This window comes from Acomys russatus, chromosome 24 (assembly GCF_903995435.1).
Source record: "Acomys russatus chromosome 24, mAcoRus1.1, whole genome shotgun sequence".
In the NCBI taxonomy this organism is placed as follows: domain Eukaryota; kingdom Metazoa; phylum Chordata; class Mammalia; order Rodentia; family Muridae; genus Acomys; species Acomys russatus.
Genome location: NC_067160.1, coordinates 16,729,963 through 16,749,898, shown reverse-complemented (window position 1 = coordinate 16,749,898; position 19,936 = coordinate 16,729,963). Strand labels below are relative to the sequence as shown.

Sequence of the window (19,936 nt, the reverse complement as noted above, 5' to 3'; positions counted from 1 at the left end):
CCTGTCAAAAAGCTGGGCATGGCCTGTGGCCCCCTTGGAGCTCACTGGCCAGGCTGTCTAGCTGTTCAGTCAATGACCAAGGGCCAAGGAAATACGGTGAAAATGATAGGACAAGTCCTACATGCTACCACCCACACATGCATGCATTTATACACACCAAAAACAAAACCACAAACAAACCAGAAAAGGCCTACAAAGAGATAAAATAGAATAATAATTAATAGCATTCCTATTTTTACTTATAGTTGTATTTTACAAATAGGAATTAAAAAGAACTAATATGTAATTCAAATGGCACTTAAATTGAATGCATCTAATAAAAGTGGAAAGTTGAAAATGAGATGACTTCTGCCACTTTCTTTTAGTTGGAGCTATTTCCTCATAGTAGGCTGTTCTTTTTTTTTTTTTTTAAGAAGATAAACATGCAGTGAATCAAAGTTTATTTGGTTAGTATTTTGTAATTATTTCTACTGATAGATATACTAGAAGATATAGTTTATATACTGTTTCTACAAAAGTCCTTGTAATTGATAATGCTGTAATTAATAATACAGCTCAGTGGTAGGACTCACGTGTAGCATCCAGGAGATCCTGGGCTTAAGCTTCAACACTCAAAAAAAAAAAAAGTGAAAAATTAAAGAGAAAGACAGAGACAGAGACTACTGCATAACACACACCCACCCACACACACGAAAACAAAGGAGACTCCCTATCAGTAACTACTTAAGAAAATACTTTACAGCTGGATTTTATGGAGGCATTTTCTCTATTAAGTCTCCCTTCTTTCAGATACCTCTAGTTTGTATGTTAAGTTGACATAAGACCAACCAACACAGAGAACTTAGTTTTAGTAATTTGCTGCTTCAGTGTCCTCAACCTCCACAGTAATTTTGAAATTTACTCAGTCTACCACAACTTGTCATTTTTACATGTGTGCCTAATTTAGAAAAGGAATAATGTGAATTTTAAAACTGCTTTCACAGAAATCTGATAAACACATTAAATTTTATTTTGTGTGTATGGGTGAATGTATGATTGTATACTATGTGTGTGCCTGGAGCCCAGAAGAGGGTGTTGGATACCCTGAAACAGTTACAGATGCTTGTGAGTTGCCACATCGGGGGCCTGGGAAACAAACAGATCCTGTGTAAGAGCAGTAAATGCTCTTAGCTACTGAGCCATCTCTCTAGCACTTGAGAAATGCATTTTAATTTTAGCTATACCAGAGATTCTCTTATGCTTGATAAACAGATTTGTTACTTGGAATATTCTTTTATCTGCATATAGACTCTAAACGTACATGCTTAGAAGTGAGATATTGAGTGGCATTAGTGAAAAGAAGTATCCTGAAACTTGGGAGCTTAGCCAGAGCTGATAAGAAAGACCACACATGGGTTGATCAGAGCTCCTGTTTATCAAACATGTCTGCATTACTCTAGCGTCAACACAATACTTTTATTTATATTCCTTAGTGACAATGTTTCTTCTTTGAGGATACACGTAAACTTTTATGAACTTTTATTGTAAAGTAATCTTAAATGCTAGGAGCTTGCTGAAGATTTCAGAGTAAGTAGCTGGTTTAGTGCCCTCCTTTCTGGCTGCTTTATTTTGGGTTGTAGTTCCTAGAGGTAAAGGCCTTTTCTTACATAATCACAGCAGAGCTACAAGATGATTTTTCTAGGGCCATCCATTTGCCTGTTAATTTCATGATGTCATTAAAAACCAAAACAAAACCCAGCTTAATAATATTCCATTGTATAAATGTACCACATTTTCTTTATCCGTTCTTCTGTTGGAGGACATCTAGGTTATTTCCAGTTTCTGGCTATTATGAATTAAGATGTTATGAATGTGGTTGAACAAATGTTCTTGTGGTAGGATGGAGTGTCTTTTGGGAATATGACCAAGAGTGGTATAGGTTGGCTTTGAGGTAATTTGATTTCCAACTTTGTGAGGAGCTGCCAGATTGATTTCCATGATGGCTGTACAAGTCTGCCACTCCTACCAGCAGTGGAGGAGTATTTCTCTTGCTCCACATCCTTGCCAACAACAAGTCTCAATAGCATGAGCTGTTACTGTTACTTGCATTTCCCTGATGGGCTAAGGATGTTGGGTATTTCTCAGCCATTTGAGATTCTTCTATTTAGAATTCTCTGTTTATGTCTGCTTCCCATTTTAAAATGGGATTCTCTGAATTTTTAATACCCAGTTTTTTGAATTCTTTATATATTTTGGATACTAGCCCTCTGTTGGATGTAGGGTTGGTGAAATCATTTCCCATTCTTTAGGCTGCCTCTTTGTCCTATTGATGATGTCCTTTGCTATACAGATACTTTTCAGTTTCATGAGGTCCCATTTATTAATTGTTGATCTTAGTGTCTGCACTACTGGTGTTCTGTTCAAAAAGTCATCTCCTATACCAATTTGTTCAAAGCTATTCCCCACTTTCTCTCTATCAGGTTAAGTGTATCTGGTTTTTGCTGTGAGGTCTTTGATCTACTTGGACTTGAGTTTTGTGCAGGGTGGTAGATTGAATCTATTTTCATTCTTCTACATGCAGACTTGCAGTAGAAGATGCTGTCTTTTTTCCGTTGTATGATTTTGGCTTCTTTGTCAAAAATCAAGTGTCTGTAGGTGTGTGGTTCTGCTTCTGGGTCTTCGATTTGAATTCATTGATCAGTATGTCTATTTTTATGCCAATACCATGAGATTTTTATAACTGTAGCTCTGTAGTACAACTTGAAATAGAGATGACAGGTCATCCAGTGGTTCTTTTATTGTGCAGGATTGTCTTAGCTATTCTGCATTTTTTTTGTTTTTCAGTATGAAGTTGAGAATTGTTCTTTCAAGGTCTGTAAAGAGTTTTGTTATGGGAATTACTTTGAATCTGTAGATTGCTTTCAGTAAATGGCCTTTTCTACTGTGTTAATCCTACTGATCAATAACCATAGAAAATCTTTCCATCTTCAGATATTGTCTTCAGTTTCTTTCTTCAAGGGCTTTAAATTTTATCATTCAAGTCTTTTACGTGCTTGATTAGAATTACCCCAAGATATTTTATATTAGTTGAGGCTATTGTAAAAGCTGTTGTTTCCCTGATATCTTTCTCATGCTGCTTGTCATTTATATATAGGAGGGCTACTGTTTTTTGTTTTGGTTTCTTTGTTTGTTTTTAATTAACCTTGTATCCAGTCACTTTGCTGAAAGTGTTTTTCAGCTGTAGGCATTCCCTGGTGGAATTTTTAGGATTTTTCTATCTACCTCATTGCTTCATACTCTAAGGTAGATATTGGCTTTTATTTTTACTTATACAAACAGTAGGTTTTAAGTCTTTAGAAAGGATAGAATCAGTTCAGGGACATCTAAGTCTTGCATTAAATTGAATATGCAATATTGGAAATGGGTTGTTTTTTATTATATACTCCTGAAAGACAATAGATTAGTTTTAAGCACACTATGTACTTAAAGTTTCATTTCTCTTTAGGAGACAAAAGGCTAGAGAAAGGCAGCAGAAATTGCTTGCGGAGTTTGCCTCACGACAGAAAAGCTTTATGGAAACTGCAATGGATGTTGGTAAGTCAGAAATTTTAGTTTGAAGCTCTTAGAATTAGTTATTACTTACAGGGATAATTTACCAGCTCTATATAGTACAGGTAATTTACTGTCCTTATTTAAGCAGTAGAGTAATGCAGTGATCAGATTAATGGTTTAATTATTGTACATAAGGATGGTATATATGTGCCCATGCCGCAGTATGTGTGGAAGTCATAGAACAGCTTTGTCAATCATTTCTCCTTCTACCATGTAGGTTCTGGGGATGGAACTCAGGTTGTCAGGCTTGGGACAAGTGCCCTTCCCCATGGAGCCATATTGCCTACCTGAAATCAGATCTTTGTTAGAGTCCTTTTGTTGTTGAGCAGGGGCATGTTGTAGAAGAGCCCCTTCTGTTCTCTGTGAACCTGCCCCTCACATGTGTCAGGCCTGGCAGAACACACAGATGATGTGTTCTGATGTTTTTCTTTGAAGTTATCCTAATGTCCTTGTAATGATTTGTAAAATACTTTTGACCTCCTCTTTGTGCCATCACATTAGTATTTCTAAAAACCAGGCATACCTTTTAATTCAGTTCAGATTGGCATTAGGATTTTTATAATGAAAAAGAAGACCCTTTTCCTATGTGACATTAGAGCTATGAACAATCTTTTCAAATATGTTTTGTCCCTTGCCCTCCCCTTTCTCTATAATAATTCCTCTTCTACTATCAGATTATCATCTCTTAACTTTATTATTTTCTGCATATATGAGGAATTGCCCAGTACTTCTTTTCTGTGTCTGTCAGTGTGTCTTGTCAATTTCTTACTGTTAATGCTATATTACAAGGTCACTGTTATTTTCTGTAATAGTTCTGCTTTATTAATATATAATGTAAGGATATAAAATGATTTCCTTATGTAAACCTTGATGACTGTTATTTGAGAGATATTACTGAAATAGAGATTAGGGACCAGTTTTCCTGTTATCCCCTAGGATATACTGCTACCAACTTTTGAAGAGTTGCCATCTTGTGAATTAACCTCAAAGTAAATTAAAATGCATGGCCTAATGACCTATCTGTTCTTTAAAGTGCAATTAAATTTTTTCTCTTAAGAGATTTTTTAATTTATGTATATGAGTGCTCTGTTTGCATGTATGCCTACAACCGGAAGAGGGCATCAAATCCCATTATAGATGGTAGTGTGTTAGCATATGGGTGCTGGGAATTGAACTCTAGTCATCTGGAAGACTGCCAGTGCTCTTAACCTCTGAGCTATCTCTCCAGTTCCTTACACAGGTGTTTTTACTTGTTGTTGTTGTTGTTGTTGTTGTTGTTTTGTTTTGTTTATTATCAGTTTTTATCTGTAATTGATACAACATCAAAATATTGAATCCTATATTAGAAACATTGTTTTTATCAACTTCACATATTTGGTCTTTCTCAGAGCTAACATTTTACTTGAACAGAGGTCTCAGTAGTTGTGTTATGATACAGCTTTGTTAGTGTTTAATATAAAAAGTATTTGAAGTAAATCTTTGGGGAGGGTTTATTTAAAAGCTTAAGAGTTATAGCTTTCCCTCTCCAGATTCTCCTGAGAACGATATTCCTATGGAAATTACCACAGCAGAGCCACAAGTTTCTGAGGCTGTGTATGACTGTGTCATTTGTGGACAGAGTGGTCCTTCTTCTGAAGACAGACCTACAGGACTGGTTGTGCTGCTACAGGCATCATCAGGTGAATTCAAAGAAACATTTTGATTGAAACATTGTAGACAATGGCATCTATAATAGATAACTGTCTCTACTAAATGAAAGCTAATGTTAGAATTCAGTTTTCTTGGTAAATTAACTGTTATAAAATCTTTAAGTGTCTTAGGTCTACCAGTGTTGGCCATTTAAATATTCTAATTACATACTGACGGTTTCTTAGGTTCTCAGGCATGCAGAAGTAGTTCTTGACACAGATTCCTATTGCAGATTCCTATGGTTTCCAATGTGTCTTTTAAAACTGAAGGATTTGTCTGAATGTTGTCTATTCTTTCTCATTCTGAGGTGTTTTGAGGTAGTGATAGTTCTTAGACATGTAGTCTGGATGGATTTAGTCCTTCCTCAATAGGATGTATGAAGAAATTAAGTCTGATTAGAACCGTGTATCTAGATCCTTTTTGTTGTTGTTGTTGTTGTTGTTGTTTTTCAAGACAGCGTTTCTCTGTAGCCTTGGCTGTCTTGGACTCGCTCTGTAGACCAGGCCTACTCACAGGGATCCACCTGCCTCTGCCTCCTGAGTGCTGGAATTAAAGGCGTGCGTCACCATCACCCGGCATGCATATCTAGATTTTTAAGCCAAGTATCAGTGTATTCTTAAATAAAAAGTACAGGCATTTACACAAAAACACAGAGGTGAAGGTGGAGGATGGAATGGGATAAAAGTTTATATGTTATCAAAAGCAAGCAGATATTAATTCAGAATTCACTATTAGAAAGTGAAGATGTCAATTCTATCCTCCAGGTAACTACAAAAACAAGAAAATGATAATAAATTCATATTAAAGAAATGGGAAGGGACTTATAATTTTACACTAGAAAACTTAATTATGAAAGAGACCAGTAATGAATGAATTAAGGAACAAATACAAAACAGCATAATTGCAGAATTAAGTAAGTTCTTTATCAATAATCACTTGGAATACAATGAATTTAATTTCCCAGATAGAAGGTGGAGATTGACAGAATAAATTTTTATTTATTCATGCTAATAAAATGTGACCATACTGTGTGTTACGGATAAGAATTTCACTTTAGTTTGAGCGGGGCCCCTGGGCCCAAATCTGCCTATCATATTGTTCTACTTGTAGATTTCTAGGACCCTCTGTATCCTTTTATTTTGCTATTCTCCCATGCGTCTCTCATTTAGAGTCCCAATAGGATGCCCTCCCCTCTGTCCCAGTTTCCTGGTAAGTGAAGGCTTTCGTGGGACATGTCCCTTGGGCTAGTATGCAGATATAAGTGAGTATATACCATTTGATTCTTTCTGCTTCTGGGTTAACTCACTCATTATGATCATTTCTAGCTCAATCCATTTATCCACAAATTTCGGGAATTCCTTGTTTTTAATAGCTGAGTAGTATTCCATAGTGTATATGCACCAGCCAAGGACAATACAGGAGGTAAACTTTAAACCCCTTCCTAGATCTAGCCAATGGTCAGAATATTCTCCACAGTTGAGTGGAGAGTGTGATATGACTTTCTCACGTACTCTGGTGCCTCACATTTGACCATGTCCCCTGGAGGGGGAGACCTGGTGGCACTCAGAGGAAGGACAGCTGGTAGCCAAGAAGAGACTTGATACCCTATGAGAATGTACAGGGGGAGGTAATCCCCCTCAGGAACAGTCATAGGGGAGGGGAATAATGGGAAAATGGGGGGGGGGGGAGGAATGGGAGGATACAAGGGATGGGATAAACATTGAGATGTAGCAAGAATAAATTAATTAAAAAAAAAAAAAAAAAGAAAAAGGAAAAAAAAAAAAAAAGAATTTCACTTTAGGGCTAGAGAGATGGCTTGGTGGTTAAGAGTCCTGGCTTCGCTTCCAGAGGACCGGGGCTGAATTCTTAGCACCCACATGGCAGCTCACAGCTGTTTATAATTCCAGTTTCTGGGGATCCAGCACCTTCACCTAGACATGCATGCAGGGGAAACACCAATGAACATAAAATAAAAAGAAAGAAATCATTAAAAAAAAAAAAAAAAGAAATTCACTTTAGACTTAAAAGACACAAGCAGGTTGAATGAGAAAGGCTTGAGCTCAGGATACATCTCAGTTGTAGAATATGTGCTTACACGCACAGCACATGGTTCACGTCTGTAGTCTTAGTACTCAGGCAGTATGGAGGCAGGAAGATCAGAATCCCTGTCAACAAGGAAAAGTACTGTATAGCGAGTTTTGTTGATTAATACCACGCCTTCTAAAATGTGAAACTACAGAGGAAGGGACATTTTCAAATCTACCATGTGAGGTTAGTATTTCTCGATACTCAGGCGCTGGAGCGCATTACCCAGTATAGGTGCAAAGCTTCGTCAGGGTCGCCCTTGTTCTGCACTGTGAGCTTCCGTGCTTCTCTGCTTTATTTCCACAGCTACTCCGAACCTCTCCAGAAGCCAGGTGTACAGCGATACACCTTAGCCTCCCGTCCTCAGGAGCAGCTCTTACCATGCAAATGCATTAAAAAAAAAAAAAAACAATTTTATTTCAATGATACATTAAAAACAAACATACATAAACTGTGGTGCAGTGTTGTTTTGGAAAGTGTCTGCACTGTATGATATTTGTGTCTGTGTTTGTAGTCCTTCTTTTGGTTTTTTGATGTTTTATATTAAAAATTATAACATTAGGGTTTTTTCTCCTTCTGCCATGTTTATGTCTGTCTTCCCAAATTTTCTCTCAATGTTTTCTGTCTTCAGAAAATTGAATACCTTTTACCTGCTACCAGTTGTACTCGTGTTGCTGCATGTAATACTGTGTGCCATTGGAGAACATGCACTCATAGGCATGTGAGCACCACAGGGCAACAGGGACATTCTCTTCTGGAATAGCAGCGCTGCGTTCACAGTCAGCAAATTTAGTATTAATACTGTGTATTGTGTTTATAGTCAACTTCCCCAGTTATCTAGTTTTTTTTCTTTTTCATTTTGGTTTTTCAAACAGTGTTTCCCTGTGTAACAGAGCCCTGGCTATCCTGGAACTTAATGTGTAGATTAGACTGGCCTTGAACGCAGAGAGATCCATTTGCCTCTGCCTCCTGGGTGCTGGGGTTAATGGCGTGCACCACCATGCCCAGCTAATTTTTTGTTCTTGTTCATCTGAGTAATAACTGTGATGTTTTGATACATGTGAATATTGTAATGAGTATGTCCTGCTAACTGACAATAACTTTCACCTCACCTATCTGCCATTTTTTTTGTGGTAGGAGCCAGTGGTATCTTTTATAACATACATTTCTTCTCTTTGTTTAGCTGTGAGTTGTGTTGCTGTCCTTCGGTTTAGAACAGTCTCTCAAGGTCTTTGTCCAGCTTGGTTGTTCCATAGACTGAACATGTGGGTCTGTGTGATTAATCTGTTGTTGTGAGGGTCAGAGTACACATTACATAGCGTGCTCCTTCTGATGGTGTCACTTTGGGAGGATTCCATGTCAGAGCACTCTGTTCTGGGTAATGCCTAGTATTGGTGATGGGTAACCCATACGGTCATTGACTATCCATTCAGCCTTTTATCTTGTACTGGATGTTTCTTGACCGATTCTGTGAGCATAACATCTGACACTGGCATCATTCTCTCTGGCCTGTCTATCTTCTGTAAGCCCTTGTAAGTTACCATCTCAGTGATGGAACACTTCTTCTCCTTGTCCATGTAATTCGGGCTCATCTTATGCTTTTCCCAGAGCAGCTTTGTTTCCTTTTTGTGGGAGATAGCATGTTTAAAAGGAGTAGGTCCTATGGGAGTCATAGTTTAGGTTTTTTAGTGACACAGACTTAGGGAGTCATCCGTTGTGCATTCATACTCATGTTTTACTATTGTTGTGACAGGGCCTCACTTTGTAGCCCTCACTGACCCGGAACTCACAGGGACCCTCCTATCTCTCTCTCTCAAGTGCTGGGATTAGAGAAATGTGGCCACTCTTCAGTTATTTTTAAGAGTGGATGCTGTCATATTTGGTCCGTTATTTACTTGATAGCCAATACTTTATCTTATTGAGACAGAGCCTCTTTACATAGTCCTGATTCTCCTGAAACTCATTCAGTATGTAGACCAGGCTGGCCTCAAACTCACAGAGATTTACCTGGTTTGCCTTCTGAGCATTGGGACCTAAGTGTGCATCACCGGGCTTGCCAACCTTTCTCTCCTCTCCTCTCCTCTCCTCTCCTCTCCTCTCCTCTCCTCTCCTCTCCTCTCCTCTCCTCTCCTCCCTTCTTTCCTTCCTCCTCTCCCCCCTCCCCTTCCTCCTCCCCTCCGTTTCCCTCCCTTCCTCTCCCCTCCCTTACTTCCTTCCTTCTTTTCTTCTTTCTTTCCTTTTGTACAGTATTCTACCCGCATGTGTGCCTGCAGGCCAGAAGAGGGCACCAGATCTCATTCTGGATGGTTGTGAGTTACCATGTGGTTGCTGGGAATTGAACTCAGGACCTTTGGAAGAACAGACAGTGCTCTTAACCTCTGAGCCATCTCTCCAGCCCCCACTTTTTTCTTATTATGGTCTAAAAAACATATTAATAAAAGATTTAAGTGTCAATGATTGGCATTTAAATAGAATTTTAATTTTCGATATTTTAAAAAATACTTGAAAAAAAATTAAAATTAGTACTAATTGTTGTGAATAACCTGGGTTGTTATAATAAGTAAGGTCTTTGTTTTTTGTTTTTGAGACAACTTACTTTGTAGACCAGACAAGTTTCAGACTCATTGAAATCCACCTGCCTCTGCCTCCCAGAGTGCTGGGATTACAGGCTGAGTTTAATGACATTTTCTCTGTTTTTACTTAGTGTTAGGTCAGTGCCGGGACAATGTTGAGCCAAAAAAGTTGCCGATCACTGAAGAGGAACAGATATACCCTTGGGACACATGCGCAGCAGTTCATGATGTGAGGCTTTCATTACTGCAACGTTATTTTAAAGATGTAAGTATTTTTATTATCAAACAGTTTCAACCTCCTCTTCTTCCTGCCCCTTCTCCTCCTCCTCCCTCTAATGGCGCTAGGGATTGAGTCTAGAGTCTTGTGCTCGTATTCAGCAAGGGTTCCGCCACTTAGCTATATCCCTAGCACGTGGGTGGTGTTATTTGTTTATTTACATTTTATGTGTATATGTGTGTTTTGTCTGCATGTATGTAAGTGCCCCATGTGGTCCCTGTGGAGGTCATAGAGGGCATCAGATCTGGCGTTATAGATGGTTGTGAGACACCACATGGGAACTGAAGCTGGCTGGATAAGAGCAACAGGTACTCAACAGCCGAGTCATTTCTCTAGCCCCTTGAGTTGCAGTTGCTTCCAGAGGATGATGATTTGCCTCCAGAATTTCATTCTATATTATTTTCTTCTATTAAAATAGCATTCTGATTTCAAACCATTAAGTTTAATAGAATAATAACAATAATATCCATTTGTTGTGGAGTGTGTGCTTTTCTTCCTGGCCCCAAGCTCCTGGAATAAGACTCATAAGACTCAAAATATATTTACAAATACCTTGGCTATATAGCTAGGCTCTTTTTGACTAGCTCATCACTTAAAATAGCCACATGACTGGTTACCTCTGCTCAGGTACCATGCACCTGTCCTCACATCTTCCTGGGTTAATCTCCCGTGCCTGGCTCTATCCCAGAATCCTTTTTGCCTGACAGATGTACTTCATTCTACCCTACCCTTTCCTATATATAGGCCATGGGATTTTTAATTGACAGGCAATGCATCCATACAGTACACAAGATATTCTTTCTACATCTGTTAATAAAAATTTCAGACAATAAGTATGATGTGTATTTTAAATGTTTACTGTGAAGTCTACATAATTTAATGAAATAAAATAAGTATCAAAATAATTTATGTAGTGTATGAAATTTTTTAAAATTGATTTTTCAAGACAGGGTTTCTCTGTGTAGCCTTGGTTGTCCTAGACTCAATTTGTAGACCAGGCTGGCCTCAAACTTACAGAGATCTTCCTGTTTCTGCCTCCTGAGTGCTGGGATTAGAAGTGTGCGCCACCACTGCCTGGGTGTGTGTGTGTGTGTGAATTTTTATGCAGTTTTTTTTTTTATTACCTTTTGCTTTTGTGTAAAGGTGCATAGTAGAATTCCCATATGGTACTTTTAAAATGTAAAGGAGATAGAGTTCATTACTGTCGTTTCTTGCCACCTATGAGCTTATAGGTTATGAGATAGAAAAGGTATCATCTGTGATATTTATTTTCTTTTATTATAAGCATAGATATTTGGAAACTAAAACTTAAAGTATTCTAATTTTAGAGAAATTGTTTTAGGGTTTTTAGTCATATTTTAATTTATATCATAAAGCTACAAATTGTATTAGGATATACGTGAAAACATGGCAAGTTTGGGTGAATGTATCTCAGAATGTTCATAATTATTTTTTATGTTAGTAATTCTTTAAAATTAATTGTCTCTTGTCTTTTCTTTTTTTTTTCAAGAGTTCTTGCCTTTTAGCGGTATCAATTGGCTGGGAAGGAGGTGTTTATGTACAAACTTGTGGCCACACATTGCACATAGATTGTCATAAATCCTATATGGATTCATTACGGGTAAGTTGATTAGAAAAAAAATTAAAGGTGTCTGTTATCTTTTCAGGTATTAACTTTTTTACTCCACACACATGCCAGTTCTTCCTCTCAGTCTCAGGCATTGCTGTTCTCCTACTTTATAGCAGCTGACCCCGATGACTCCCTGGTAGTGATGGCTGCTGGTGCTCTGAAGTGCTAAGCTCTCCTGCCGTATGGGTCATCTTGTGATCACCCTGTCTTAGTTTCTCTGTCTTCAGCACTTTGAACCTTTGCACATTTCCTGGTTGATTAGCTCTTTGCCAGTTCCACTTTCTTGTTCTGAGCCTAGTCTGTTTTTATTCCGAGGCATTAGTGAACTTCTTTTGATTTTAGACATAGAAGTGAACCAGAAGATGCTAGAAAATCGTAAAACTAAGTGAACCGTTGTCTAACCTTATGATTTCCTGTATCAGTGACTGAGGTTCTGTTCATGGCCTATAAATACATTTACTAATTTAGGTCCTCCCTGCTTTCGTCACATTTTTTCCCTGTTTGCCTCAACAGCTATTCCAAGTCTTTGCCATCTCATATCCAGACCTTTTACTTAAATTCTAAGAACGTCACTCATCAGCCTTTGTTTCTTATGCCTCCAAGGAGTGGGATAGCTGGGTCTTGAGGAAGCCCTATTCCCAGTTTTCTGAGAAAGCACCAGATAGCTTTCCAAAGTGGCTGTACTAGTTTGCATTCCCACCAGCAATGAAGGAGTGTTCTTCCCTCCCCGCATCCTCGCCAGCATGTGGTGTCACTTTATATTTTTGATCTTAGCCATCTTATGCCTCACCACACACCCCTTTACCTCCTTACATTTAACATACAGCTCCCTAGTAAGTGACTATATCCTACCTAGCCCTTCTTTTCTACTTCTTGGAGTAAAAGTTATTCCTGCTTCTCTTGAGGAATAAGCTCCGTGTCTGTGCTCAAGGAGTCCTTTATCTTCAGCACTGCAGAAACCAGGACTGTTTGGGAGGTAACATCTTCTTTCTGTTGTTTTGCTGTCTCTCCTGTCTCTTTTCAGTACATAAAGATAATCAGGTCTACCCCATTCAAAAGCCTTCCCTTGACCTTGCGTATATTTAAAGACTTCTTTAGTTGTTCAGTTCAACTTCTTAATATTTCTGCTGTAAAACTGAATTTTCTTTTAATAGATCCTTAACTCAGAAGCATTTCTCTCCTTCTATTCCTCATCGCTCACATTCGGTCACTGGCCAGGATTCTATTGACTGTTCTTGAGTATCAGCTGGCATTATTCTACCTCCACTATTCCCACTGATGCTTTGTTTGTGCTCTCTTTTGACTTGACTTTTGTGGTTGCTTTCTGTACTGATTTCCTTAGTCTAACTAACTTGCTATCTTCTTAAAATGTAAATCTGATGACATGTGTCAATGGTTTACCAATACTTTCTTGTTTTCCTTTTCATAGGATGAAGTTTACTTTTTCTCTGAATGCCATTTATGTATTATATGATCTGAGCTTGCCTGTTGTCTCTGCAATGCTTTTATCAGCTCAGAATTAATAAACGAATGGTTGTTAAGCACACTGTGCATTTCAACAACTATTCCGTTTCTAGAATATTGTAGATTCTGTGATGAATCTTGAGGATATGACAATAAATAGATCGTTTCTTCAAGAACTTACGGTGTTTATTAGTTACTCTTCCCATTGTGTGATAATAAACCTGACAAAAGCAATAGAAGGAAGAAAAAAAGGAAGGAATTCTGTGGCCCACAGTGTGAGAGTATAGTGTAGTATGTGAGGAAAGGCATGTGGCATTGGTCACGTTGACTCACAGTCACGAAGCGGAGAGGTGAATGCTTGCTTTCTCAGTTTTTACAGTCCAGAGCCCTAGGCTGTTAAGTGGCTCACGTTTGTAGAGAGTATGGCTTGCCATCTCAGTTGACTCAATCTAGAAACCCCTCAGAAGCATACCTAGAGCTTTGTCCCCTAGGTGACTCTAGATCTGTCAGGTTGACAATCAAATTAACCATCACATTGTTTATTTCCTGGACAAAGAGTGTTCACTATTTTGAGGTATATACAAGGTCATGTTGACCATCTGCAGTGTGCCCGAACATCTGATGAAGTGAGGTACTTTGAATCACTATATCTATGTCTATCTAAAGAACTAGTTAGAAACCAGACTGTAAAGGGCTTTGTGGTCCATGTCAACAATTGAGACCTTATAGAGTTTCCTCAGAGAAACATTAAAGATTTGTACATAGAGAAAAATTATTATGGTGTTACTTAGAAAAGAGGATGGTGTCTTGCATGTGATTATGGCATAACGCTGTATGATAAGAAGTGCCTTGGTAACCTTCAACAACGAAACCAAAAGTTTTATTTCTTTGTGACATTTTAGAGATGCCTTTAAGGTATGTTAGTTTACTGTAAAATATGATAATGTAGTTTATGTTTACTGCAAATGTGTGAATCAGACATTTCCATGTTTATTTCATCTTTCAGAATGACCAGGTTCTTCAGGGCTTCTCAGTGGACAAAGGAGAATTCACATGTCCTCTCTGTAGACAGTTTGCTAACAGTGTTCTTCCATGTTATCCTGGAAGCAATGTGGAAAATAACCTTTGGCAGCGTCCTTGTAAAAAAAGCACACAAGATCTCATAAAGGAAGTGGAGGACCTGCAGGGACGGCCGGGAGCTTTCCCAGTAAGCATCAGTGTAAGGCAGAAACAATACCTGGTTAACTTGTTAATGTAGCCTGCTTCTCAGTTCCCTTCCTCCGTCCTTCTCTTGCTCTCTTTAGTCCCATCTCTTCCCTGCTCCTTACATTCATTTCCTTTTTCCTTAAATTACCCTGGGGCTTTATACATGTAGTAGAAATTGATTTATATAAGTTTTTGTCTTCTGTTTGTGCTTATTGAAAAACAGAATAAAAATAATAGAAGAAATTGCGAGATGCTATACTTTAGTCTGATCATTACAATTTTATGTGCTAAGAGTATCTTCTGGATCATGAACTTAAGATCTGTCTTAGTTAGGGTGATCACTGCTGTGATGACACACTTGACCAAAAGCAAGTTGGGGAGGAAAGGGTTTATATTTGGATTTTTACTTCTGTGTCACTTTTATCATTAAAGGAAGTCAGGATAGGAACTCAAACCAGGCAGGAACCTGGAGACAGGAGCTGATGCTGAGGCCATGGAGGAGTTTTGCTTAGTGGTTTGCTTTACATGGCTTGCTCAGTTTGCTTTTTTATAGAACCCAGGACCATCAGCCCTGGGATAGCACCACTCACAATAGGCTGGGGGACTCCCTCCCCCCAATTAGTCACTAATTAAGAAAATGCCTTATATGTTTGCCTATAGCCTGATCTTATGGAGGCATTTTCTCAATTGAAGCTCCATCCTCTCTTATGTCTAGGTTATGTCAAGCTGACATAAAACTAGCCAGCACAAGCTTATACATGATAAGGCCTTTTAAAGATGTTGAAATATTTAAAAACAAAGCAAAACAAAAAGCATATATGTTAATTCAGAATGGATACATTCGGAAAATGACATCAGTAGATAGTTTTGCTGTTGTGTGAGCATCAAATTGTATTTATACAAACCAAATGGCTTTGATGTCTCTAGGCAACATAGTTTTGAGGGACCGCTGTAGTATATGTGGCCCATTCTATACCACTACATGGTATGTAACTATCTTGGTCTCTATGTACAGATATACTATGTGAGTGTTAAATGCAGTGTAATCACATAAAAGTATATTTATTAGTTATATTACGATTAAGCTTGATGATCTGAGTTCATTTCCTAAGGAGCCTCTGGCCCTACACTTGTGCCAGAGTATACACAAGCCCACCCAGATGTGTATGTGTGCATATACAATAAATAAATGTAATAAAAATTATGAATGTATTTATACACATCATTATTTACTCCTTGTGTATGTTAGAAAATACTATGTGACCATTCACGACAAGTTAGTCTACTATGATGTGAATTTATCTTAAATGATTCTGTTTTTTAATCTCCACCAATAGAATTTGTGTGGTTTAAGTTCTTTTTATTTTACTTACATTGTAGATTTCTGTTAACAGTCTCTAAAAGTGGTGACAGCGAAGCCTACTATGAGAACTATGCCTGCCATCCTGTTTTTTTAAAAATAGTGTTGGGAATCAAACTTAAGGCCTCTTAAATGCTAGGCAAGTGCTCTGCCACCGAGCTATATATTCCTAGCCCCTAAACTAAGGTTATTTAGCTTTAGAAACAAAAATTTGTACATTAAACCATTCAGATTCATCTCTTGGCATTTGCTTTCTCAAATGAATATTAACTTTAGAATGTGAAGGTTCTCTCTGTGTGTATATTATATTTGGTTAAAATTTGCCTGAAAATAAGGGACATTAATATTTCTTTGCAAACTGAACTTAAAGTCTGTTTTTATTTTTATTTTTTGGAAACATGGAAGTGATTCTAAAATATTATTTAACATATACTCATCAGAGTAGAATAGAGTTTGTGTGGCTAACTCATAATAATAATAACAACACATAATTGGATTTTATCATAATTGGGTATTATCAATTGCCATCTAGAATTTGAATAGACAGATTCATTTTTGATTGCTTCACTGTACAATAATTTGTACAAAGTTGTTTGGTAATTTTCTAGTGTTTTTATAGGATAAATATTTCATTTTTAAGCTATTATTAAAGAAAATTAATATAACTATATGTATGTTCACTTTTTTGTAGTCAGAAACCAACTTAAGTAAAGAAATGGAATCTGTAATGAAAGACATAAAAAATACCACTCAGAAGAAATACAGAGACTATAGCAAGACCCCAGGCTCACCAGACAATGATTTTCTCTTTATGTACTCTGTTGCTAGGTAGGTATGTGTAATGTATATTAGTACTTCCTTAGTATTAGTTTTTTAATTGTTTGTGAATCTTTGTTTTATCTGTTACCATTTGTATGTCTAAAGAAAGAATATGTATATTTACTATTGGTTGAAAGTATAGCCTACTTTATAATCTCCCAAGAGGTTATTTCCTGAAGTTATTTTTTAAGTGATGCACAATTTGGCTGCTCTTGAACATTATACAACATAAGGGGGAAATATATTATTCATAATTAGGGCAAATATGTCTTTTAAAGTATGGCATTTTACGTATGATGGAGTCCTGTCAAGTACTGATGGTGAAAACTAAAGCATAATGTTACAGACCCTCACTATAGAAGTAAAGCAGCAAGAGCAGAACTTGTTTCTTTGTTTGCATGAACCAAGTCAGGGGTCTCCTAGTGGTTTAGGGAATGACATGTGGTTTAGAAAATCAGGGGCAGAAGAGAAAACAGGAAGTCAGGTGCTCAGGCTGGAGAGATGGCTCAGAGGTTAAGAGCACTGGGTGCTCCTGAGTTCAATTCCCAGCAACCACATGGTAGCTCACAACCATCTACAATGAGATCTAGTGCCCTTTTATGGTGTCCAGAAACACATGCAGGCAGAACACTGTATACATAATAAATAAAGAAATCTTAAAAAAAAAAAAAAAAAAAAAAAAGTCAGGTGCTCTAAGCCTCTGCTTTTGGCTGGGAGACTCAGGGAAGCAGCACTTGTTTCTCATCTTTTCAATAGAGAGCATTAGTCTAACTGCTGAGTTGCTGGATTGTCACCAATGAGCACATTTAAGCAGACATTTTAGAGAATGTGAAAATGGAGAGCCATAAAAGAAGTAAACAGGAAGTAAACATGTATACACACTAGGCACTTACAAACATTCTGCCACAGCTGATACTCTAGAGCCTGGGGTGTCTTTACAAGCATACTTATTTTGTTCAAACAGTATTATAGTTGGTAAGATTTGGAGAGATAATGTGGCTTGAAGTCATGCAACAACTTACTGGCAATAAAGGGCTGTGTTTCAGATCATTTGGATCAAGATTCAGTGGCTTTGTTTTCTTAGTAATTTTTCTTACTGTCTTGTGTTCAGCTTTCATAGGTTGTGTTATCTTTTCTAATCTCCTTGCCCCACTCCCATAGCAGTGTAATAAAACCGTAAGTGAAAGAGTATATGTAACCTTTAAAACCCAGGAAAAATGGATCCAGACTTAGAAGAATTGCAGCAAGTTAGAGCTCAAGATAAGGAACCTTACACTTGAGTCTGAAAACACAAATGGTGACCCACATGCTGGTAGAAATGACTTCCTAGTCTATGTGTCCCTAGGCTGTTGTTTATCCACAATGCTTTTTTTTTTTTTTTTTTTTTTTTGGTGGTAGTGAGATATACAATAATTATTTTGTTTCTGGGGAGTTTCTGATTATTGCATACTTAAGTATATATACTTATTATAAAAACTAGATTTAATATAATTTAACTTGACTAAGGCTCTAGGATCATGCATAGCTTCTCTACAATATGTGATTATGACATTGTAGAAATTCAATTGGATATAGCTCAGCTGTTATATTGACACTCACACTCACACACGCTCCTCTCACTCCAGTTCTGCTAGCGCTGGCATTGCTGGAAGCCCCTGAGATCCTGACTGAATGGCAATGATCAATAGTTGGAATTTTCCTGTAGTATAATACATCAAACAATTTGATTGAAGTATAATTTGGCTGAAATTTAGGTCCTTAGGTCTTTGCTTTTTGGCTTAAAATGTAAATAATGTATGAAAAAAAGGGCTGTATAAAAATGAGATGAACTCACTGTTTTTCTATTTTACAGAGAAGCGAGGAAGTACAGGTATCACATGCTAAAGCTATAGGTAGAGAAACAGGAAAGTCATACTACCATCCTAATTCTTCTCTGAACCCTAATAACAAACTAAAACAACAAGGCAGTGAATGTTTGACTAGAGCCATCTAGGACATTGCAGAGTCTCATAGCGCCTTCGCTTAAGTAGCCTTTGCAAAGAAAACAAATGAAGGCCAAAGTGACTCAAAATTAGAATCTGAACTGAAGGGAAAAGGCGTTTATCGTACTGAATAAAACATAATGCCAAGATTCAATACTGGGCTTTTCTCTTACTCTAACATGCAACTTAATTTTTTATTTCATTTAAATGTTTAAATCCTACTAAATATGTTAGTGTATACCTTCTAGGAAAAAATATTTCGCACAGGGCATTGTAGCACACGCCTGTAGTCCCAGGTGGATTGCTGTGAGTTCGAGGCCAGCCTAGTCTACAAAGTGAGTCCAGGACATCCAAGGCTACACAGAGAAACGAGGTCTAGGGGAAAAAAATATTACTGAAACTGTTAAGTATTTATGAAATAAGTTGCAATTCAGAGTTATTCAAATAAGTATTTATGAAATAAGTTGTAATTCAGACTTTGAATTACTTAATTTTTGAAAAAATTGTGATTCCCAGAAATATTTGGCACTTTAATAGTAAGACACAATTCTAGTTTCTGAGTTGACTTTCTTCTAGCTGTGTAAGTAATTTTGTTTGTTCTTTAGGGAGCATAAAAGTTTTGATATTTGGGAAGAGAATATTCCTTGTGATGGCTGGAGAACTCACATTTTGAAGGAAAGGAGGGTACATGTCTTTGGTTTTTATTTGGTTTACATGAGGACCCTTGAAAGATCTTTTTTCCCTTGAAGGGAATAGAAGGGACATTGTTGGAATGTGGTTTTGAAAATTAATTCTCAAATTAACCATACCTACTTTATTCAAGTTTGAACCTGTTTCTGAAATTTTCCTTCTGTCACAAATATTAGTCATATAATGGATTATGAAAATATCATACTGTGTAGGAAGGCTTCCTTCAATATTAACTCATTATTTTGTTACTGAAACTAAGAAAGTCATGGCTTTCAGTAATTGATTCCCCCACACAAGGACTTTTGTATCTAAGTCATGAACAGTTTAGAGGTGTTGGTCTATAGTTCTGGGTATTTGTGAGTTTCTCACAATCTGTGTAATTGTGAGAAACATGGAAATGTAGAAAGAAGAGACAGGGCGTGAGATGCAGATGAACAGGCTTCTCTCAGTGGATGGACCGCGATGCCGTAGAGTGCATATATATCTTCACATACCCTATTGCAAGCTTAGATCTTTAAAGGTGTTGATGTTGGAAATGAGAGGAATACTTCCTAAAATGCCAGGTGTTAC

General features: G+C 37.4%; 1 protein-coding gene across 1 annotated transcript in view; it reads left to right on the top strand.

The window, feature by feature from the left end:
* Ubr3 (ubiquitin protein ligase E3 component n-recognin 3) overlaps positions 1 to 19,936 on the top strand; it is a 135,854-nt gene that overhangs the window by 76,772 nt on the left and 39,146 nt on the right. Inside the window, exons 25-30 of the mRNA XM_051167088.1 lie at positions 3,485 to 3,573; positions 5,121 to 5,270; positions 10,070 to 10,203; positions 11,726 to 11,836; positions 14,316 to 14,516; positions 16,567 to 16,703. Of these exons, the coding sequence (XP_051023045.1) occupies positions 3,485 to 3,573; positions 5,121 to 5,270; positions 10,070 to 10,203; positions 11,726 to 11,836; positions 14,316 to 14,516; positions 16,567 to 16,703 (822 nt within the window). The remainder of the gene's footprint in view (positions 1 to 3,484; positions 3,574 to 5,120; positions 5,271 to 10,069; positions 10,204 to 11,725; positions 11,837 to 14,315; positions 14,517 to 16,566; positions 16,704 to 19,936) is intronic.